General features: G+C 38.8%; 1 protein-coding gene across 5 annotated transcripts in view; it reads right to left on the bottom strand.

The window, feature by feature from the left end:
- SNCAIP (synuclein alpha interacting protein) overlaps positions 1-23,552 on the bottom strand; it is a 91,555-nt gene that overhangs the window by 6,736 nt on the left and 61,267 nt on the right. For all 5 annotated transcript variants that reach the window (XM_069777629.1, XM_069777628.1, XM_069777631.1 and 2 more), the window contains 5 exons: positions 20,529-20,642; positions 15,103-15,228; positions 10,969-11,138; positions 3,838-3,930; positions 292-1,354 (listed from right to left, as the gene is read on the bottom strand). In XM_069777629.1, coding sequence (XP_069633730.1) covers positions 292-1,354; positions 3,838-3,930; positions 10,969-11,138; positions 15,103-15,228; positions 20,529-20,642 — 1,566 coding nt within the window. The remainder of the gene's footprint in view (positions 1-291; positions 1,355-3,837; positions 3,931-10,968; positions 11,139-15,102; positions 15,229-20,528; positions 20,643-23,552) is intronic.

The following is a 23,552-nucleotide window of genomic DNA, read 5'->3' as shown; positions in this document are numbered from 1 at the left end:
TTTCCAGGTAAATCACGTCTCTGTGGAAAGCTTTCAACACAGAATATGCAAACCATGTGCACTAAGAGTACAGACTCTGTACACAAGCAATACCTGCCACTCCTTGGAAAAGCCTTCCAAAATTAAAACAGGAATTAAAACAGTGGATTGGCTTTCTACAGATCAAATACAGTAAAATATCTGTGTACATCCTTTTGCTACAGAAAGGCAGGAAGAAGAAGCTGTCAAACTTATTCATTACTTAAAGGGACAGGAGAAAAAAAAGGCCCTTCCTCCTTTCAGTGCACTCACTGGCTTGTTTCTTCCTTTTGTGAGAGCTGCTGGATTTCCCTTGCTGTCTGCTGTCTTCCTTCCTAATGAAGTAAAGGGCAGTGTCGATGAGGTTTTGATCAGGTTTGCTGTTTGACAGTTGTTGTTGTTATTTTGGTTGCCACTCAGTGTCTCCATTATGGACCGAAAGGTTCCAAAAGGCCTTTTCAGCTGGTCCCCCGCTGGCTCCCCAGAGCCAGGTGGAGACCGCACGAGTCCTTTGCCCCGGTCTTTATCCTTTTCCTCGCTTAGTTCTGACTCTGCTAGCTCCACCTGCACCACAGGCTCCTCGAAGGTTACTCGAAGTTTCAAATTTTGGGAGGTTCTGCGCTTTGAAGATGGAGACTTGAGAGCACTCTTAGGGCTGGTGGCAACCTTTTGAGCAGCGGCACTGTCCGTGCTGGACGGAGAGTTGTCTCCACAAAACTGGCTCTGAGGTAGAGCACCAGGCTGATACGGGGCTTCATTATCCAGATCGCTGCTCTCTGAAGTAGGGGAAGGACTGTGGCCATCCACAGACTTAGAAACCCTGATACCAAAAGGGAAGCGGCGTCCTGCTGCAGAAGTGTGTTTCTTGATCATCAGGTGCAAACTCTCTGTGCTCTCAACACTCTCCACTATGGGCTGAGGCCTTGGTTTGTCAGTTCTTTTCACAGGGGTGTTCTTGTGGTCCTCAGAATTAGCTGAGTCTGTGTCAGACTCGCTGAGTGACCTCTGCATCAGTTGCCTCAGTCTGGCCAACTTCAGCTCCCTTTTCTCTGGCAAAATCTTCTTCACGTTCTTGGAGGATGCATGAGCATCCTGAAATTCCAAAGTCAGCTTTTCCTGCATACAGACATTTTCAGAGATTTCCTTCCCCAACAACTGGCGCAAGATTTTATCTGAGTTCTCATCTTTTATCTTGGCTCGAGAGCGACTAGAAGTTCCCAAGCTGCCAAGAATCTGAATCCCATCTTGGGTGTTCAATTTACTTTTTGGTGGAGACAATTCATCTGCTTCAGATGGTTTCCATTGGGGTTTGCCAGAAGCAGGAGATGATGGCAAGCTTAAAGAAAAAAAGAGGAGGAAATACCACAGCCAAATTAATGCACATAGAAAATGTGAAACTGCCATTTCCAGTGTACGTGTCTGTCTCAGCTTATTGTTACTTATCCTCTTCATCGCTACTCACATGGAATTCATTACTATGATGCCACAGTGAAGACTACACAGAGAAGGACGTAACCCTGCTTCCACTCCTAATTAGGATTTGAGTCTTTTCACTTTCTCTTACAAAGAAAACTCCTTAAAATCAAAACTTAGAATGGTTATTTCAGTGCCAAAGATGACTTTCTGAGGAAAACTTCAGAGAAACTATTTCCTATTTGTGGGGGTTGACATGTTTTAAAAGGCGAAAAAACCTGCAAGGCCAAATGCCTACTATCCAAGTCACACCATAATACAAAAGTAGCTTATTCTAAATACTGCAAAAGTACCAGCTCTCTGCATAGCAATGATTTCATAAATCTAAACTTCATCTGGTATTAATAATAGCCATATAAGACCTCATAAAAAGTCAGGGCCATTTGCACTCAAAACTTTTCAGATATGAAATGCTGAAAAGCATGAGAAAGGTGACATGAATTTATTTCAATACTATTAGAATAATAAATTAAATTTTGAACTCCAAATGTTATGTATCGAGGAAACAGCAATCTCAAGTAAGTCTTTGCAAGGAACGTAAATTACAGACACCATTTCTTTCCCCGTGACATATGCCAGAGCTCATAATACTCCATTCTTATTTTAAACCACTCTCCCTCTAAGCAAGGGTAAGGTGACAAAATTAAGGTCTGTGTGAGGCAGTGCATTAATGAATTTAATTTCTTTTTTTGCAAGCAACTTCTACTCTGATGAGTCCATAGATCTCACACTGTACAAAATTCACATGCCTATACTAGCCACCCCATCTTCAATTCATTTTGCGCTTTTTCTCCTGTGGGAAACCAAAACATACACTGAAGAATATGCATGTATGTACAATAGACATTCCTAGTAAAAGGGATAGGTTCTCTTAAATCTGCTACTGGCTCCTTGGATGATGATAATATCCACAAGTGAGTTCTAGCTGGAAGGAAAAGTAGTAGCCAACTATGAAATAAATTTTCAGACTTCCTCATTTAATTAAAAAGATGTTGAAACCTGCCCTTTTAAAGCAATAATGAATGATGAGAGATCTGCTCTCACCTGATCTTATCTGAAACTGAAAGTAAAACAGTCCTGGTGCTCACCAGTACTCAGATGCGAGACCACTTGGAAAGACCAGTCAGCAAAAATCACAGAAACCAAATGAGCTGGAAGACAGTGTTTGGTCCCATTGTCCCTGTTGAGCTGGCAGACAGGGAAGACAAAGACCATGATTCTAAAAAAAAAAAGGACAGTACAACTCTTTCCAGTGTGTTTTTCTACTTCAGCAGGATTTTGGAGTTTACAGCCCTTTCCTAGCTGAAGTTCCTTTACACAAAGCTTCTCCAATCCCAATGTCTTTGTTATCTACTTCTGTAACTGTTTGTGTTGTCTGAAATAGACACATGAAATTCAGGGACATGGATCACTTCTCCAGAAAAGTGCTTGAGATTCTGTGAGAATGGAAAAAGAGCAGTCACTGATCCTATGAGTTCATACTTGAAGACCCAAAACTCTGACCATCAATGCCTGCAGAAGCTTTTATGCTGGCTTTATACTTCAACATATATGTAGCTCCCTAACAACTCTGAAACAAGGAGAAGCGCTGTATATGTCTTCCAGAGAGGAAACTGCATTAGAAGGTAATGATAAATTGAGTCCTATTTGCACGTGAGTTACTTAATTCCTTTCAAAGTCTTCTTCAGATTGCTATCAGAGAGAAGTCGTGTGCTTGCTTCACTTCCATGCATCACACTGGAAGTCTATGGCAGAAGTCAAAGAGATACATTAGCAGACTCCAGATCCAGTCCTCTTCCTTTACTTTCCTTCTCTTTAATGTTACTCAGTTTGTGTCTATTTCTGGGACTTCTGGCAGGATATGTAAACAATACATAAAATTTCTGGAGTTTTGAATTTTTATACAAGCTACTGCAGGCAAAAGATTTAATGAGCGTAAGGAGTCTTATTAATCTGAAAGCAGGTTTTGTTGGTAACTGAGTTATGAATTAGTGCTGGCAGTAATGTACAGTGGACCACCACAAGGTCAAACTTTACAACTTTCCTAGGGGTTTCTAGGATCCTCTGCTATTCATATAATACAAAATATATTGTATCCCACTGTAAATCTGATTTTCGCTCTGTTGGGAAACAGGGACTATTAATTTCATACTCAAAATTTCCAATATTTATACAACATTATACACTGTCAAATTCTAGAAGGTCAGCTTCAAGCCCACGAGGTAAAAAACCACATTTACTTTACAGAACACATCTGCTATTTAGACAGGTTACAGCTTCTCCTGATAACTGATGTACCATGAAACTGCGCAAATCCAGGCTGCAACACAATTCCAGTCACCTTACCCTGGGGATGTGGGCAGTGACTTGCCCTCTGACCGCTGGGCTTCTAAAAGCTGCTGGAGCTGGTTCTGTAATGTCACACGTTCCACTGTCTGCCTGCAAGAAAATGTAAGACTGTTTACCTTGAATTGTAGAACTGTCAGCATTAGTAAGTTACAGGATAACTGATACTAGCCATTCAACTTTGTATTCAAAGAAGTCCTCTTCACCTATACTTTACATAGTAAATAAAAAGAGGAGTTATAAATAATAACATAAAGAGGGAGTTTGTCTCTGAATCCCTGTGAACATTTTGTGATCACTGTACAAGACCAACTGAGAGATGCTCACTTGTCAGAGATTATTTATTTTACTTCATATAAGGACAAGAGTGGGATCATAAGCAGCAGTTAATTGGAACTGAGTAACTCACAGAAAATAACAGTCCAGAAACAAGATATGGCAGAGCAAACTTAGGACCACTTAGTTCTTACTTGTTTGTGCAAAGGAAGAGGAAAGGGACAGATTAAGAAGTCACTTCCTACATTCAGTTGATGGCTTTTACTCAGCTAAGTGATAGCTCAGACAACGGCTCTCTCCTTTTCTATCTGCAAATGAACTTAGAGAGGAGCCTTTACCCACTGAGAAGGGTTGGTCCAATCTTCTTCAGCTACAGGATGGAGATAAGCATAACCTCTGTGTATTCAGGGGAGTAGGAAAAAACACATCTGCTTGCTGCCCAGCCTTACTAAAGGTCCTACCTGTGCTCTGCACCCACCTTATACTCAGTTGTGCTGTACCTACTCAGTCTATCACTTTCAGTGTGGTCTTGTGATCTATGCTGCTTTGTAAATAACTTTAGAGACCCATGTGTAAAAAATTGTAAAAATTATATTAGTAATATCAAAGTGACATCCATACTACAAAGTCCATTTACCACATAACTATAGTCACAATCTCTGATGTCCTGCCATATGCTTCTTTCCATAAGAAGGACTCAGTTGAAAAAGATAACCTGCAAACTTTCAAGTAGTTCTATGAAAATGAAGGAATAGATCAGTTTGCCACAAAAAGTTCTTCTTCCTCTCCCTGCTCCCATCCAATTTAGACATTCCATTCTAACATCAAAACACCCCTTTAGCTTGTCGACCACCACAGATAACATTCAATCCTGTTTAGTGACCTGTTCCAGTGCCTCTAAACACTGCACAGACAGAATTATTGGGAAACTACTAGAAAACAAGAGACTTACAGCATTTTGTTACTGTACATATGATATCTTTCACCCGGTACACAACTGGTACATTTGGTTTTATTCCCTGGTTCTGATCAAATGACCATGTGAAAATGACTTTTTATCTGCTTCCCCCAGGCTCTGCTTCTGTTGCCGTAGAAGTAATACGGTTTTAGTACTTTTATTCTTGTTGGATCTGCAGAACTAATACAGTTCTCCACCAGTGAGCTGGACTCTTTCCTAGCTTGCATGCCATCAGCAGAAGAGTTAGCTGAGTTCCAAATGCACTCTTTATAACTGGCAATGTCAAAGCCAGAAAGAATCCAGATGACTTTTTAGACTAGGGGGTATACTTGCAGAGTTGGCAGAAAACAAACGTTTTACTTTTAACGTATCAGAATGCTTCTGAAAAGTGCCACAGAAATAAAGGTGGGATCTTGACATATTGCCTTGCCATCACATTTTACAATACAACCATACTTTACGTAGATCCTTTCTTCCTTTAATTTTCCATCTTCCTTACTCCTACCATCTGTCAACATTGGCTTATATTGCAACTCCCCAGATACTGTATTTTAAGAGCCAGGGAAATTTTCATTTGAGATTAGATTGTGATGCAATTTATCTGTTTTATTTGCCTTTTATGCTTCCTTCAACTTCTACTTCTAAATATCTAAATAATGTAGCTAGCAGCTTCTTATGCTTTTAGCTTTAATGGAAATCTCTGACACCTCTTCTGCTGAGTTAATGTTCTCATTCCACTTAAACATTTTATTGTGCTAAAAGAATTAAAGTTTCCTCCATTTTAACAGTTTAACCAGTTAGTAAATACCTCACAGAAACACACACATCTTGCCAGCACTACCTCTGAAGATATATAACATACACATATATACTAAGCTAACATTGAAAACAAAGGATCACAAGTTCTTAGAATAGCAATATTGCTAAGTATTGAAACCAGACTGATTTAGAAGACAAGATCACTGTAGCTTCAGTGGTAAGAGGGTCTACTTACTTTATATTTAATGCTCCAATTCTGAGGGTCTTAGCTTAGACAATGTTCCCAGTAAGTAATATATAAGGACCCTTCTGTGTCTACTTAGACAATTGTAGACCCCAGCTACCTGCTAATGAAATCAGGGAGCTCAGTAACTGAACAGGGAACAGGCTGAGGCACTGGGCTCTACTGAAGTACCTTTCACAGTATGTTGCCTTCTCTGTTTTGTTTCAAATAAAACAAGAATGGCCACGCTACAAAGCAGAAAATAAACCAGCTTAACTAACTAAAAAATAGGTGAACACTGTAAAGTTTATATTGGGTTTCTTACTACACATTTATATAACACTTAACAACACACACCAAAAAGCCCCCCAAATCAGCAAGTTGCACACACCTTACCATACCACTACAATAATTTTTTATTCAGCTATTTTTACAGCTATTCCTATGAAGTTTCAGGAAAATCATGGATTTTGTTTGCAGAATACAGAAAAGTAGTGGCAACAGAGGCTATTAAACCACTTTATCATCTTCATCTTTTGACTCATGGTTTGCTTTGATCTTTGCCTTGCCAGAGATTTTGGCTTGATAGTGTATTAAAAGGATCAGCAAGTGTCTCATTCATTATTTGCTTTGCACATCCAGGTCCATAAATGTAGGACAGTGCAAACCTTTGGGAATGCAGGTAGAATGGTCTGTCATCAAGCAGCATTGTAAAGAAGTCTAGGGAAGCATTAATCTTATGTCATTAGTTCTGACTTGGTGTCCTGAGGCCCAGAAAGCCCAAACAATAAAAGTCATTACTGCTAATGTCATCAGTGCTAGAAACCATGTATTTGTGCAGGTAGGAATTTTCTACACTAGCAGCTAAGTTTTTTTCAGGCAGATATAATCAGTGAGAGAATAATTACGAATGTAAGACCTATGGAGACCTCAGGAAGTAAAATGAAAGCCAATATTTTGTATAGACTCTGAGAAACTTTTGTGACTGTCCTAAGCATTTTGTTTAGTTCAGAAAGTCTTACTGGATTGACCAAACTTCTATACTTAGCAAGAGATGAAAACCAAAGCTTTTATTTTGAAGCCAGTAACAGCAGTTTTTGTGGGCCACTTTCCTTTTTTACCTATGGAAAGAATTGCTTGGTTCCTTCCCTCTTTTGGGGAAAAGTCTCAGTTAATCCTCTTGCAAAGATTCAATGGAACATTTCTAGTTACGACTTATTTCCTTCTTTCAAACATAAAGGCTTTTCTCTCTGAATGGAGACTTAGACCCAACTCAAAAGGTTTTGCTATATTCCTCTGTATTTGTCATCTGAGCAGCTTTGGATCAAAGTAGTGAAAGATGTGAAGACTCTGGCAAAATGTGATTTTATTGTTTTGGGTTTGTGCCTTCTTTTCAGGAATGGCTCCAAAAAGCGTGATGGATTGGGATAACTTCTCTCTAGAACAGCTCTATGTTGCCTTGATGACTGGAAGAGATTATAAAAAGAGAATGAAAGATGGTAGTTCCTTCTTTGGCTTAGGACCTTTGAAGATAACTCTTGCTAGGTGCTGGTCTAAGACAGTTTCTGCGCTTCTGTTCTTCTTGCACAATATCAACCATTCCAGTCTCCCTGTGGTTGGGGACATACAGTGTTATCAGAGAGAGGCTCTTATCCCTGGCTAATAAGGCACACAGAATAAAGGAAGATTGCATTATCAGCTCGTGTTTACAGCAGCTGCGGGAAGGCTGAGAAGCACATAAGGGCTTTCTGTGTTGATATTGACCATTCAAGTAATCCATCATGATACAATCATAACTCTTCTGTCTTTAGAACAACATCCATTAACACCAGCGGAAGTAAGTGGAGACAATACAGGAAAGCCAGCTCAGCTGCCCAAGTTGGAGCTATTCCTACGTAACAGCAGTTTGAAGTGACTCAGACTGTAAACTGGACTTCCATCTGTTGCCATCTGATGCTTTCTGGATCTTCAGAGGTGCTGTAGACAATGAATTCTCCTGCTATGCCAGAGGTAAGGCCCCTTGAGAAACTGCCCCAGGCATGTCCTTCATATCATCCTTGGATTTCTATGCAGGATGGGGCTGCAAAACTGGGCAAGAGTCTTCTTGCATCAACCCCTCTGGCTCCTGAGCATGGGCTTCTGAACATGGTCCATTGCTTCTATCAGAGCCACTCACAGCCTGAGGCTTGCAGCCCAAATAGCCACGCAGAAGCTGTTCTTTCAAGAAGAAAATAGAATATTTCACTGCCTCAGTAAACTGCAACAGGGTTGCACAGGAGACTGACATCTCTGTAGAAGAGGAAGAAAAGGCTGCTGCTGCACTTACTGGAGCTAAATCTGAAGCCTGAAAAAATAGGCTGCTGAAGGGAAGCAGATTTAATTCCAGCTGAGACAAGCAAAGGAACCCATCAGGAGCCAGATAAGAATGATTTAAATGACTTCCTGTGCATGCAGTCTGTGAGATGACAGGGCGGGAGACTTGGAACGGTGTTAATGCTTTTGTCAGGAAAGTCAGAACTAGAATATTTCTATGGAGTTGAACAGCCTGCTGACTGACATTACAAGTCTTTCTTTCCCATATGAGAGGTTAACACTTATATCAAGTAGTGGGTGAGCACTGAAGAGAACTGAAACACTGAGAATCTGTGGTTGCCATTTCTACTTCCTGGTGTGTGCGGGTTTTTTCTGCTGAGTTATGGGGAAAATACATTTCATTGTATATTGAGATGAGTCAGCTGCTAATGCAGGCTACTCAGGAAATACCCTGTTCTGTTTTTTTCCTCTATATCAGCTGATTTGTATATTTTAGTATTTCTCAGCAAATGAACCAGCTACAAAACACTTGGTACTTTGAAATATCCAGTGAACAGTGTTAGACTGTAAAAATGAAAACAGTGAGAATTATAATAACCCTTAGTTCTCTGTTGGTATTTATGAGAGTATGAAGGTAAAAGAAAAGTAAAGATATCATAAAGAGAATATGCCTTTATAATATAAAACTTAGAGGTACAAACATAAAAATAAGCATACTTCAAATTCAGGAAGGTATTCTGTAATGACAGAGAAGACTGCTACTACATACTCCTTTTGCTGTGAAAACAGTACAAAAGAGATACCTGATTATACCAAAAGGGTGAATTAACAATACAGATAATTTTTACCCTTATGTGGAAGACATGCAGTTTGAAACTAAAAATTGTATCAGTGTAATGTGTTGGCTTCACCTGGCAAAAAGCACCCATGCAGCCGGTCTCTCACTGCCCCTATTCCTCAGTGGGATGGGGGCAGAAAATAGGAAGAAGAGAGGCAAAAAAGCTCGTTGGTCAAGATAAAGACAGGGAGATCACTTACCAATTACTGTCATGGGCAAAAGAGACTCAGCTTGGGGAATTTAACTTAATTCATTGCCAATTAGAATAAATATTTCATTATTGATTCAGGTATTGGGAAACAAAAAAGGACAGACATTTAAAACACCTATCCTCCCCTTTTCCAGGCTCAACTTCATTCCCAGGTTCATCTGCACTCCAAGCCCCTCTTCTCCCCCTTTCTCAGGCTTCACTCCAGACACCTCTCCTCCCCTCTTGTCATTGCTGCCAGTTACACTCAGTCTTTTCAGTGAGGCAATGAGCAGCACAGGTCAGGGGTTGTGTGTAGCAGTTTCTCTCTGCTGCTCCTTCCTTCTCACTTTTTCCTGTGCTCTACTGTGGGTCCTTTACAGGTTGCAGTCCATTCAGGGAAGCACTGGTTCTGGTGTGGGCTTATCCAAGGGCTGCAGTCCTTTCAAGGCGTATACCCGTCCTAGCATGGGTACTCCATGGGCCACAGTCTCTTTGGGGATATGCCTGCTCCACCATGGTGCACCTCCGGCTCCTCTGACCTTGCTGCTCCCTCTCTTTGTCACTCCTCTCTTCCCTTCTCCTCTCTGGCATTTTCTGCCCTTTCTCAAATATGTTTTCACAGAGGTGTCAACAACTTGGTTGATGGGCTTAGCTGTGTCCTGCAGCGGGTCTGTTGCGGAGATGGCTGGAACCAGTTGTGTCCAGCAAAGAGCAGCCCCTCACCTGTTCTTATAAAGGCCACCCCTGCAGCTCCCCTGCTAACAGTCTTGTAATTTATTCCCAGTACAATTACCCACACACTGCTTGCATAAAATGATATGGTCTCCTCTAAACATGGGTTTGTCAGAAGTAATTTTCAAGGCTTGTGGTAGCTGACAAGCTCTTGATCATTTATGTAAGATGCAACAACATTAGGTCAGTGCTGATGGTTTCTAAGAGTCTTATCTTACGAGCCCATTGACATGCTAAGTCACAGTAACTGTACCTATAATAAAAACAAGCAATTGCATAAATTCATGTTTCAAAATAACAAGCTCTTTACAGAATGTTTATTAAAAACCATACTAAAATATTAATACCAGCTCCTATGAAGAAAAAACAGCACATAAGATATTTCCTGAGTAGCCATTGTGGGCTTTGGTGACCTTCCAAGTCCAAAAAAACCCCTCCAACTATGTTCCATTATTCTTCCCAACATCAACACCCAGCACTGTAACAGGGAAGAGCCACTCACTCTATATAAAAGCATGCTATGTGAACAGAAATTATGATCAGCAACGATCCCAAGGTATGCAAAGGGAAAAGGGACCGGATTGCTTCATACATACCCTTTTCCACTCCCACTCCTTCATCTATGTTCACAGTAAACTGCCAAAAAGAGAACAGCTGAAAAACTGAGCTGCTAAAGGGGAAGGGGCAAATGCTTAAGAGCAGGAAAGAGTGGAGAAATAAGGTAGAAATATGACTTGAAAATATCATACATAAGAAGCAGAAAACAGACACTGCTAATAAACTGAAGACAAAATAGGGTGGTGTTTTAAGAATGATCCCTCTGCTAACAGTGAAACACTTACTCCTTCAGCTGCTTTGTTAGCTTGACAACCTGCGAGGCCAATGACATACATGTCTCCACAACTACTAAGTAGCGGGAACACATGGTGTGCCCATGTCGCTCAGCACTTTGTGAGGGTTTCTCTCCCATGTGGTTTTGCATGGTTACATTTGCTCCATATTCAACCAACGTCTGTAAAAACACAAAAGGAAACATTGACACCTGTAAGTGTAGGTCTCTATTGTGACTTCTGGTCAACCACAAAAACAGCTGGACACAAAGCTCTCCTGAATAAAATGCTTGAAAATGTTGGTCTAAGCCAATCATTTTTAAAAATCAGTCACTGACAAGTCTGTGTGCGGCTTGAACTCAAAACACATACCACTAAAATCTATCACTCAGGTGCAAGGATAACACAGAAGACTGAGCTGTGGTTCAGAAGAACTATAAAAAGACTATATTCTTCCTTCCTCTTCCCTTGCCATTCTACTCAATTTTTTTTCTGTTCATTTGTTTGTACAGCATAGCATGACTTGTAGCATTCATACAATGACTGGAACCGCCAAATGAAAACAGAGGACTTACATTTAGGCACCTATTGATTCTCTCCTGAGCCACAGTGATAAACTTTTTCAGATGCACCTGTCTATGCATTACTAAACATTGTGCTAACTTTGCACATGGTAGACCTAGAAAAGAAGACACAGGCAAGGGCAATTCAAAGGACATCTGCGCTGGATAAAATCAGGGTCCAGGGCAGCATGAACACATTGCTAGCTAGTTTATAGAGGGCGGTGATGAGCTGTAATGACTGATCAGGTCTGGTATTTGCTGTTCATGGGATCTCCACACTGCAAGGCATTGCAACACACCCTTAGAATCTCATTTTAGGAATGTCTTTGCTACAAAATTTGCTGAATCCTTTTGTGGTTTGGCTCTCAATTTCCTACCACAGCAGAATCCCTGAGTTTAGAACACTCAACGCAGCAGTCTCAATGTCCTGATTCCTTAGCCAAGTGATGTTTGGATATGAAAGGTATGGCAGATACTTTCCAAAAACTCCTTTAGGTCAGACAGGCACAAATTTCTTTTTGCAGAAAGAAATTTGTACAATGACTTTTTCAATCTGCTTGGGGTTTGTTGTTTTTTTTTTAATGCTGAAAGAAGTCTCATTGCTTTGCAATTGCTTGATCACCCTCTACTTTCTTTTAAAGAGATACTCAGATATATGTCAGCTTTTAGTCTTTAAGAAAAGTAACGGCTTATGAACCCTAGCTTGTGGCTGGAGAATTGTCCAGGTTGTGAGCATGACATCTGAGTTACCTCTGGGACTTGAATCCAGAGCATTGTAAGGGCAAAAGAAGTTCTGCCAGGCTGACCTCAAGACATCCAATAACTGAAGCAAGAATTGAGACCAAACCTTCACTCTTTCTGATCTGTTTGTGATAATCAGTGTTATACAGTATCCACTTTATCGAAGAGCCTAGAATAGGACCTAAATGTCCTCAGCAATGTTCAGACACACATGGCTCATAGCACTTTGGAAAAAACTCTGAACAAAATCATGATGCATTCAAAAACTACAGCATCATTAGCATTACACGTACACATGCAGAAGAGGAATTGTGTGGCTGAGCTCTTGGTTGACTTATCCAAGCAGAGCTGGTAAGCCACGAAGGATTGGAGTGGCTTTGTTGACTTAAACCAGCAGGCAGAGACACCTCTACACCTGCTGACAGGAGAGAGGAGTGGTGGTCTGTCTGGTCTGCTAAATCTATACAGAAAGAAAACTTGTGAACAGTCTTGCACTGCATCTCATGTCAATAAATTTGGTTTAATTTGCCAATAAAGAAAATAGAGAAGAGAGAGTTATGACCCTACAAGAAAGCAATCTTTCAGTTTGGAACATGATAGGAGTGTCACCTGCTCATAAACACAGTGAATGAGAGGGCCAAGGAATCACTGACAGCCTGTGACACTCCATCTTTTGTACTGCTCCTTATATTCTCTCTGACTCCTTTATTGCTTCTTTCTTTTTACCAGATCATTCACTGTACATTGTTTTAAATTAGACTATAAGCTCACTGGGCAGAGGGCTTATTTTGTTTCACAGCACAACAAAACATCAACTACACTTAAAGACTGTGAAGTGTTAATGAAGTGACATTACTAACATTGTGTATTTTTGTTGTTGTTAGATATTTTCTTGATTTATTTCTCATGGCTTCACTTCAACACAAAACACTTGTTGATTTGTATATTTATCTACATTAAAATAATCTTGAGAATTCTAAGCCATTTATTAATGTTCGTTCTTCATGGGGAAAGCAGGGCTATTCTCTTCTTGGTTTAGTTTTATCCATGAAAACAGCCTGCATATGTCACCACTCTGTTCAAAATCATCTACTCTCATTTCTCCTTCAAATGCATTGTACACCTTGATGAGGCATTGTTGAGTTATCAACCCTAAGCACACACCCTACCACAAAGATGGTCCCCACTAGTAAATCATAAACATTTCTTCCCACTTTTTTCCAACTGATCATAGCAATTATCTACAATACAATAATAAAAACACTTGATTTAGCTCGAATGTGATGATTTGTTTATTTTATTCTCATAAGAATTTGTACAAGGTCCATTCCTGACATCTTTAAAAGACAGACATGTCCCATCAGTGACAAAATGCAGAGATGGTCATGTTGTCTAAATCTATTTAACTGTTCTTTTCAAGATTATTCATTCAGCTCAACTGCCACCTGTTTTTCTTTCTTTACTGTGTGAGACTCTCAAACTGGGTTTTATGGAGTTACATCTTCTCTGTGTCCAGATATATAAATAGACTGCTATAATAATAATAGTAATAGTAGTAATAGTAGTAATAGTAATAATAATAATAATAATGATAAGCTATGCATCTGTAGATTCAACATAACAGTGTGCACAAATATATTTAGCTCTCTGAAGAGGTTAGCTAATGAGAATTGGCTAGCTGTATTTCTTTTAGGGTTCAACTAATACAAATCTTCTGTATGTGCACTGGCCTAAGAGATGCTGTGGATCAGTTCATGTGTGATAATAGGATTAACATGTTTACTGATATGTATCTGAGTCCTTAGACTCTGATAATTACTACTCCTTCTTAGACATGTTTTCCTCCCCTACTTGACTAGATCACTTTGATTTCTATTTCCTGCCTTTCTGCCATGTGGTTATTTATTCTTTATCTGTTCTTCTCCAGTGACTAATCTGTTTCTCAGATACCTTTCTGCAATCTCCTGTAATAATTTTATTATTATTTCTTCTCCAAAGAGCTTTCATTCAAAGGGTTGGCAACACCAAATACTGAAATGTACTCCTGTGACTAAGGGTTCTAGTAACTTTGATGGACAGAGGGTACATCTGCAATTCAACGCAAAGTCGAGACGCTTCACCTAGCCATCCAGTTCAACCCTACAGTTTTTTGGTATGTCTGCATTGAACACTGGTACTGTACAGAGGCATCCAAACTGTTTTTTTCAGATCTGGCTCCCAAAGTACTGTAGCTGTGTAAGCCTTCTCAGCAGGACAAATTACCCTTTTCAGCAGTAATCTACAACAGAACTATATTGCTTTCAGTGGCAAAGCTGATTCATTGAGAATTAGTTAGAAATCACCATCACACTGCATTGTTTAGCATAGATACTTTCAAAGATTACAAGTCTGGAAAGGATGGTTTACTCATGGTAGAAATCCTTCAACATAGAACAAACTTATCTGTTAGACTCCCCCTAAGCTGGAGAACTACAACTATTCATTGGAAAAAGAAACAGAAGGAAAGTATCAGAACAGTAGAGTAAGCATATACACACTGGCTGCCCTTTTGTAACATAAAAACACATGCATTAGCTGCTTATGTAGAAACAACACAATCCTGCTTTCTTCTTGCAGTACAACAGTTACTTTAGGCTAACAATACCATAACAGAATGGAATCCAAAAAACCAGAGCTTTTTGGTATTTCAGTCTGAGTCCTACAGGTTTAAAGTTCTTCCTTCTAGTATATTTTAATGTATTAATAATTATTCCCACTTGTAAGATCTATAATTATTTTAATGGTTGTTGTCATTCAAGTTTGATGTAAAGGAGTGTCTGATACATCTGATATATCACTTTACCTGTATGCATCCTAGATAGCCATGTTGAGCAGCTATGTGAACAGCAGTATTTCCATCCTGGTCAACTTCATCCAGTGAAATCCCTTGTTCTTGCATAAACTGAAGAAGCCACAGCAGGATTTTCTCCTAGGGGGAGAGGGAAAGAGATGTCACAAAAGATAATTAAATAATGAAAAGCTAAATATACTAGAGGAATACTGGTTCTGTCATCTGCTACTAATATTGTCTAATAATTCCTTGTTTTCAGTCTCTTGAAACTTTGTAGGACTTAGTGTATCATGGGCCTGCCTCTGATTTGGTTGGTTTTTTTTTTTCCCCAGGGAAGTAAGAAGAAACACTTTATTTCTTTTATAAAAAGACAATAGGAAAAATATGAGTACTGTAACACATTCTGAGAAATTGTACATTAAAAAGCATGCATGCCTGTATGTTGGAGACCTGAGGCAGAACAGCCTGTGTGTCAATCTGAAAAACAGCTTGTGAAATTTGGTGAAACTTCACAAGCCTCTTTGGAAAATTAAAACAGGAGTATGTGCAGATCACAGAGCTGAGCAATTAGATTCTTCCAATCTATCATCATGCCTCAGCTCTGGGATGTTGTGCAAGAGGAGAAGCAACACAACTAAAACAAGGAAATCTCTCTATCCTGAGATCTCAGTGTATTGACTAATGGACCATTTATATGTGCCTGCATGTTGGGAAGGTTGGGGAGACTTGGACTGCAAAACTTGCAAGTGAAAGCCTGGAAGCCAAAACTGAGGTGCCAACAATTCTTTTTAACATCACTCTTTGTGTATATGGAGGTGTAATACACATTTATATGGGCATTCATTTCTAACAATGAAGTTTATATATGTGCACTAAACTTAATTAATTTCTTATTTTCCCCAGCAGGTTTATTTGGAAAAACCTTCTTCTCTCTAGGAACTTTCTGTGCCCCTTCAGATTAAATTTCATTGTACCCTGCTGAATGTGATACATATTGAAAATCTAGAATAAATGTATAGATTACATAAAAAGTGCGGTCCATTAAAGCATAGCTGCCTATGCCATACAGTACAGCTGTACTCCCAGTATTTGCACCTGAATAGCTGAAAAGAATAAATTACTTTCTATCTTAAAACTTTTTTATTTAAACATGTATTTTCTCTTATCTTCCACTGATATGTCATGCATTATACCGGCTAGGACCTCTAGTTCAAAAGGGCTTTGTAGATTCTAGCGTCGGTGAGGCAAACACCAATGCACAGACTTAACCCTGCAGCACTTTGGTAGCTTCAGTGGTACGTAAGTACATAATCACCCTCAGATACATGGGTCTGTAAGACTGAAGTGTACCTAAATAAAACAGTACTGAAAGCATGTCTAGGACTCTGAGCAGTAATCATGTAGGAAAAAGAATGAATAAGAATGAGGAAAGGAAATTCTAGCTAGGAACGTTGGCTATAAACCTCATTTTATGTATAAAAGTACCACAGAAATTTTAATGTCAAGGAAAAGGAGATGGATCCTGAGACTCTTTAAGGTCTCCTCTAAACAATTCTGCCCATTCAAGCACCTGGATCTCTGCTCACTACTTCAGAGGGCTAGTCTGTCTGGAACTTACCTTCTTCATATTTCCACTTTAACAGCAGTTTTGTTTTTATTACAGGGTGAAGGGATAGGTATTTTTACTTCTCCTTGGCTGAATGCCCAATACAGCTGACAGCCAGCATGAAGAGATGACTTCAGATCACATATCCCTGTTAAAATACTTTTGAGCAATTTCTCGAGATGCCTGTGGTGTTGGCCAGCAGTGAAGAAGGATTACACTACTCCTATGAATTGCCCTTATGTTTTAATAATTAAAAGAAAAATATTTTAGCAAAGCTCCTTTGCAGAATTTGAAGACAACTATAGCTTTGAAATTATATATTTCTTTGGAACATAATAGGCACCAGAATGTTAAGCATGTTCTGTAATTTTATGATCACAATCAGCATGGAGCAAATGATGCTTTCTAGTCATTTATCTTATCATCACGGAAATCAAGTGCCTGGATGGCTAAATGCAATCATCTGTACTTAGGACTGTCTGTGCATCAGCTGATCATAGGCACAGAGTCAGAGGCCTACTCAGAGAGTTTGTGTTTCTCTCAAATGACTGTTTTTTAACAAATGTATCCTCGACAAAAAAAAAAAAAAAGAAAACAACTATTTTCTTCACTTACATCTAGGGAAAATGAAAACATCATATATCAAAATATATCATGTATCACTTTAGTAACACTCACATTAGGTATTTGGAAGAAAAGTACTCTTAAGAGTAGGTTTATAGTCATCAACTCAATTCAGACAAAATGAAGGATAATAAGAAAATTCATGATATTAAGACAATGGAAAATGATCACATATTTGTTATGTAATAGGCACTGATAAATACTGACAAATTATTCAGTATATCTGATAATTTTAAGACCTACAATGGTCTTATGTTGTAGCAGTGGTTAACATCCCTCTGGCATATTCTAGACCTATAATAATTCAAACCTCCCTAAGAAAAGATTCTGGGAAAATGTCACAATATGTAATTTCTGTTTTGGGACAGGCTGCAGACTTTGGCTCCATCAGCTGACTTTTGAAGCAGAAAGAACAACTAACAAAGACCATTTAAATAATTAAATTGACTACAAATGGAAGGATTAGCATGGTGAAGAGTACCGATTGTACAGCTAATCCTAGCCCCATCACCCAGTATTAGATAAATAAGCTGCCTTTCCCAGTATCCCTTCACAGTGGAGGAGTAGGAGCGAGTGAAAACAACACATTACTCTTGCAAAAATGACATTAGATAGGAAGACAAACATCCGGAGGTGCAAAAAAGGTGTGGTGTTAGGTGTTTGCGTATCTGAATGTCACACACTCCGCCCCACTGCACTCTCCAGCACTAGACCACTGACAAGTAGTGTACAGAACCCCTTCTAGGTCTTCAGTCATGCTGTAGCTCTGGTTCCCCAAAGTCCCTCTAGACTCTCTGGAGCTCAGAGGCAACAAACCCTTGGCATTCCCCACTCTCTGCCTCTTACCTGTGCAGTCCATGCTACCACAGCATCTGTGAAAAGAAATTACAGCCCTTTGAAGCTTAGTCAGGGCCTAATATGTGCACCTAGGACTGCACCAGCATCCCCTCCTGTCACATGGTGACTGTGCCAGACACAGCTGGTACACAATCTGCCATGTACCCATGACTTATGCTTGGCATGGAGAGGCCTGCCAACAGCCATGGTTGCTTCTTGCATGCTTAAAGAAGCCCTTGCTAGGAGGTATGCTGACCAGGCTACAGGTTGACTTCTCGTCTTCCATCAGATGAACTTCTGTGGTTCCTCTCTCACTGGGAAAATATAAAATTGTGGAGATGTCTTTGGAGTCAGGCCATGACTGTTGTTTGATCACCTTTCACACAGGAGCATTGCTATGAACTCCCTTTTGCTGCCCATTCTAAACGATACTTATTGAAGAAAAATATGGTGCGCATGTCTAATGCCTGGGGAAACAATGGACGGACTGGCTCTTTTAGAAAATGATTCAATAACAGGTCTTCCTTGTAAAAATATTACTCTTGTAATTCTGCCAAGACCAGTGTTTACATGGATTATCTCTTGTGTACGTAATGGTAAAATAAATTAAAGCTTCAACGATAGTGCCAACTACGCATTTGAATTTCTCAGTTTTTTTATTCTTAACACAGTTGGGTAAGATAGTCTGGCATCCCTTCAGCCTCAGCATTCCCTCATGTTTGCAAGATGTTTATGGATTATAAAAAAAAGATAATTGACATTACATGTGAACTTTCTTTGGCATTCAGCTAACTAAAAAAATTTGGCAGCAATTTATATATCACCTTTTTAAATTTCACGGGTGGCTGATTGTAGCTGGTGTTTCTTAACTGGTAGAGCTTCTGTCCTGTTCTGAAAAGAATCTAGATAAAGTGTGCCAGATATGTTTCTGGCAGTAGACACCATAGCTCACTGAAAAAACCCAAAGCTTCACTGGATTTAGTTTGTATAAATATCTCTAGAGATGAGGACAAAATCAGGCTAATCAATTGAAGATATGAATGTAAGTTCATATGAGACTTTCTCTTCCAAACTTTTTCTTGCCAGTAGCAAACATGCCTTTCTCAAATCCAGTTCTGATCTGGCTCCCAGCCTCCCTATATTCAGTGCTAGGTTTACAGGCCAAACTTGCTATGGAAAGCAGGACACAATCAATCAGTATATCCGGCAGGGTCCTAAGTTGCACCGGTAACATCTGCATAGTAGGTGAGTGGAGAAAAGGCAAAGGAGGTCTTTGCACAGCATGAAAACAAGGGTGTCTGTGTGCCTATGGAAACAGCAGGGAAAAGGGTAGAATTCCAGCTCTATAGCCTTCCAAACCTGCCCCCTCTCTTTCCTTCCCCCTCCAGTAAATTCATTCTTGGACAGGATCAGTTAACAGCAGAAATAAGCCACAATAATCGTATGGCATTGAACGAAACAACCACACTTGTACAGGAAAGAAAAAGATAATTTTCTTAGTGGTTACATTTTGCTTGTTCTCTCTTAACAAGTAAAAGAAAAAAAAGCATTAGCACAAAAATAGTGGGGTTTATGCATTTATCCTTAAAGTCTGTTGAAGAAACTGCGTGATAAAGTGGCCCACCTGCCAAAGAGATTAGAGAAGAATAACCGATCACTATTCCTTGCATAGCAGATCCTGGAGAAGGTCCTTTGAAGAGGGGTTATTGCAAGGTCTACTCAGGAAAAACAGACTTTGTGGGAAGAGAATGTGGTGCAATTAAGTAGTATATGTTTCCCCAGACATTAGCAAAGCACTGAAATGCTGTACTTCTGTGGTTTCTCATCATTAGATTTATAGATAAGTTAGGTGTGGAACACTATTGATTTACAACATATTTTTATATGTAATTCTCAATAAAACTGGCTAGAGCTAGACAGATGATGTTCAAGTTTCACCACACTTCACTTCACTGCCAATATACTGAATTCCTAAATTGTCAGAATTTGCCAAAATTTTTTGAGATTAGTCTCTCCTGGAAAGAGAATATGAACTATCCCAAAATGTTTGGTGATTTTCTGATGTGTCCTTAGAGTCCTCTAGGGATCATGATAGCTAATCTTCCCTGATGTTCTTGGGATTGATAGGTTGGCCCAATATGCCAGCTGATCTTCTCCTAGCCATCACTTAAAGCTTAAAAAAAAAAAAAAAGACTTAAGAGGGAAAATACCAAAAAAAACCCCACAGATTAAGTTGGAAAAGATCTTGCTGTATTTGAACTAATTCAGAACACCTGTAATTAAAAGCCACAAAATTATAAACATGCTTTAAATTGAAATTGTTGTATAAGCATCTAAATAACCTATTTGGAAAAGTAAATGAAAGTCATACCTGGCCATAGCAACCTGCATAATGAATAAGGCTTGGGTGGTCTTTTGAGCAACTTAATTCTGCAATAGCTTCTGTTTCGCTCACCATCCATCGAACACACTCCAGCTGACCGTTCTAAACAAATAAAAACAAATTTTACATTCCAGCTGTTTCAATTCTAAACACTTCTACTAAACAGGGAAAAGCTTATCAGAATTATTAAAATGCTATGAAATTCCAATTCATTTGAAAATGTGTTCTTTTATCTGCTTTCGTGTAATGCCCTTGTTTATCTTGCTATCCTGTGTTACTTACAGTTTGGCTACTGATTATAGTGAAAGTGGCAATGTGAAAGTGCCAGTCAGACAGTCTTACATACACAATCTGGTCCCCACTCTCAGATTTTTCAGAGCAAAACCATAGTTCTGCTTCTATCACTTGGACAGCAAGGCTCAATGACTAAATGAGATCATTTGCTGGAGCAGAGCGAACAGTCTCCCTACAAACTCAAGTATTCATTAATCACTAATTAAATGCACACTTCCTAAGTTATTCTCATGTATGTAGTATCTGAACACCTAATCCTCATGGATTAGGACCTATCTGTAATAGATACTGTACAAACACAAACAAGGAGATGGTTCTGGCCCTGAACACCTTTTAGAGCCTCGTCTCAAGATTCCCAAGCTGCTATGCACACTCCTAGTAGTCTGCAAGTTAATATGAAGTGGGATGTAGATGCTGTAGAAACAGATGGAACATTTTCTTCAGAGCACGCATGTGGCTCAGCGTAAAGGTAGGAGGTTTTAGCAGCTTCTCTTGCTGCGGCCCCTTTTCAGCAATGGTACCTTTGTAAATGCAGTTTGGCATGACCTACATTCCAGCCTGCTTTTACTTCATTTTTCAACTTTCCTGTTCATAAAAGCTATTATATCATTTATAGCTGAAACAAGTATTTCAATTGCTCAGTCAAAACCTCACAGAGGTCAACATACATGACATAAAAAGCTGTCTGTGTGCATAAAATGGAAAAAGCCATCAGGAGAAGGAACGAAATATCTATTTCAAGTTTCAGTTTTATTTTTATAAGAACAAGGAGAAGAATGTAATAAATATTAACCCATTTAAAATTATATGGGAGAAAGAAAAATTGGAATAAAATTAATCTGATATTTGTCTTAGTCATTCCATATGTAATGTATGTATATAAACACAAAAATGCACACCATTTTCCTTTACCTACTTAAATCTATTTCTCTCAGTTTCAGTAATGAAGCAAAACAATGAAACTACTTGTATGCTTTTTACTACGCTAGAAAAATCCTCCTAATCCTATTTGGGTTCAAATATTGGTAAGCATGACTAACTAATAATTTTTTATTTTGTTTTCCTTTATATCACAACTGAGTAAAATATTTTTGTATTTTTAAAATTTAGTTAAATAATTAATAAAATTAAGTACCTGCTAAATATGATAATTTTGCAAATGTGGAAGGGATTTCTCCACAGTTAGTTAAAATAAACTATCAATATGACAGTGCGACTGGCCATAATATACCACTCCATTTTCACTCTCTAGCTCTTGTCTCAAGGTCAGAAAGAGGCCCTTAATCAAAAGAACTAGTTTTAATTAATTCATTCTTTACTAGGAAATGTTACGGATCATCACTAAACTGTTGAAATTCTCTTCCATGGAAATTTATGTTCCTGCATGTAAGTTTTCTTCTATTCTGATAGTCATAATTCTTGCAGAACTTATGTGCATGCCCCACATGGTATAACATTATGTGAGTTAATGGTATAAAGTAAGAGCAGGAAGAATAAAGTCCATTCTACCAGTGTGCAAAAACACTCTGAGAGTAAGGATCAAGATCTACAAAGTCTAGTTATGCCAGATTAGTTTAAGGCTCTCACAAAAATTTGCAACGATCCAGGACAAGTCCAGCCATGTAGGTCATCCTTAGAAACATCTGGGCCTGAGTACCCTCACTTACATGAAGAACTCCATTACATTTACACACTTTTCTGTGAATGTCTAAGCATGTTCAAGTAATAGAGAAACTAAAGGAACCAATTATTAAAAAAGCCAATCTTTCTGGAGAAAAAGACAAAAGGCTTTATTGGCTTATAAACACATTATGTACCCAGGTTGAAAAAACAAGAAAGAAAATTATTTCCAACTAAAATTGTATGACTTTAAATTGGCAGGCTGTAACTATTCAGTTTGGACACGGGCCAAGGTATTGAACCTAAATATCTGACTTTTATAATAGCATTTCATTAGTACAACTAGGTATCAGTTTAATTTTATATTCATACAGCTTGTCCCAGAAAAATAAAAAAAATCCAACCCTGAAACCTGCACCAGGGCCCTAGCTTACTGAAATGACATCTCAAAGATAGAAACCTGCAGGTTGGAATCCACCACTCTTCTGTCAGTTTCTAAAGTTTTTGCTAGAAGCAAAACCCAATACACCCCCAGAAGAAACAGAAACTCCTGTATTATATTTCACCCCTTGCCTTGATTCTTATTAAGGTACTTAGTGACTAAAAGGAATAGCATTCAACCATTCAATCTCACTTACTGAAGAACCAGAATCAATATGGTTAAATTATGAGCCTTCCTGTACACCACTGTTTTATTTCAGTGCAGCAACACCAATATTTTTCCCATTTTCCTACATAATAGGTTTTTCTGTAAGCTTTGACAGCAATTTTTGCAGTTTCTAACAGGTTGTTCTGTAACATGTACATTTTAACCTTGATGTGATTGTTCTAGACATCCAAGAATTTTCACCTCCAGATGTGGATCAGAGGTTTTTTATGCTTTGTAAACATGTTCTCACACTTGACTTACTTACAAGATTATACCTGTATTTGTAAAAAATCAAGCAACTGTTATGCTCTCTAAAGAAACAACTGAGTCTGAGTTAAAGGAAAGTTCCCTAAAATATAACAAACTTTTTAAAAGTCAGTTAACTGATTTAAAAATGAATGTATATGCATTGACAACAACATATAAAATGTCAATGTTGTACAGCTGAT

The sequence above is a fragment of the Haliaeetus albicilla genome, chromosome Z (assembly GCF_947461875.1).
Source record: "Haliaeetus albicilla chromosome Z, bHalAlb1.1, whole genome shotgun sequence".
Taxonomy (NCBI): Eukaryota; Metazoa; Chordata; class Aves; order Accipitriformes; family Accipitridae; genus Haliaeetus; species Haliaeetus albicilla.
This window is presented reverse-complemented; position numbering and strand designations above follow the sequence as displayed.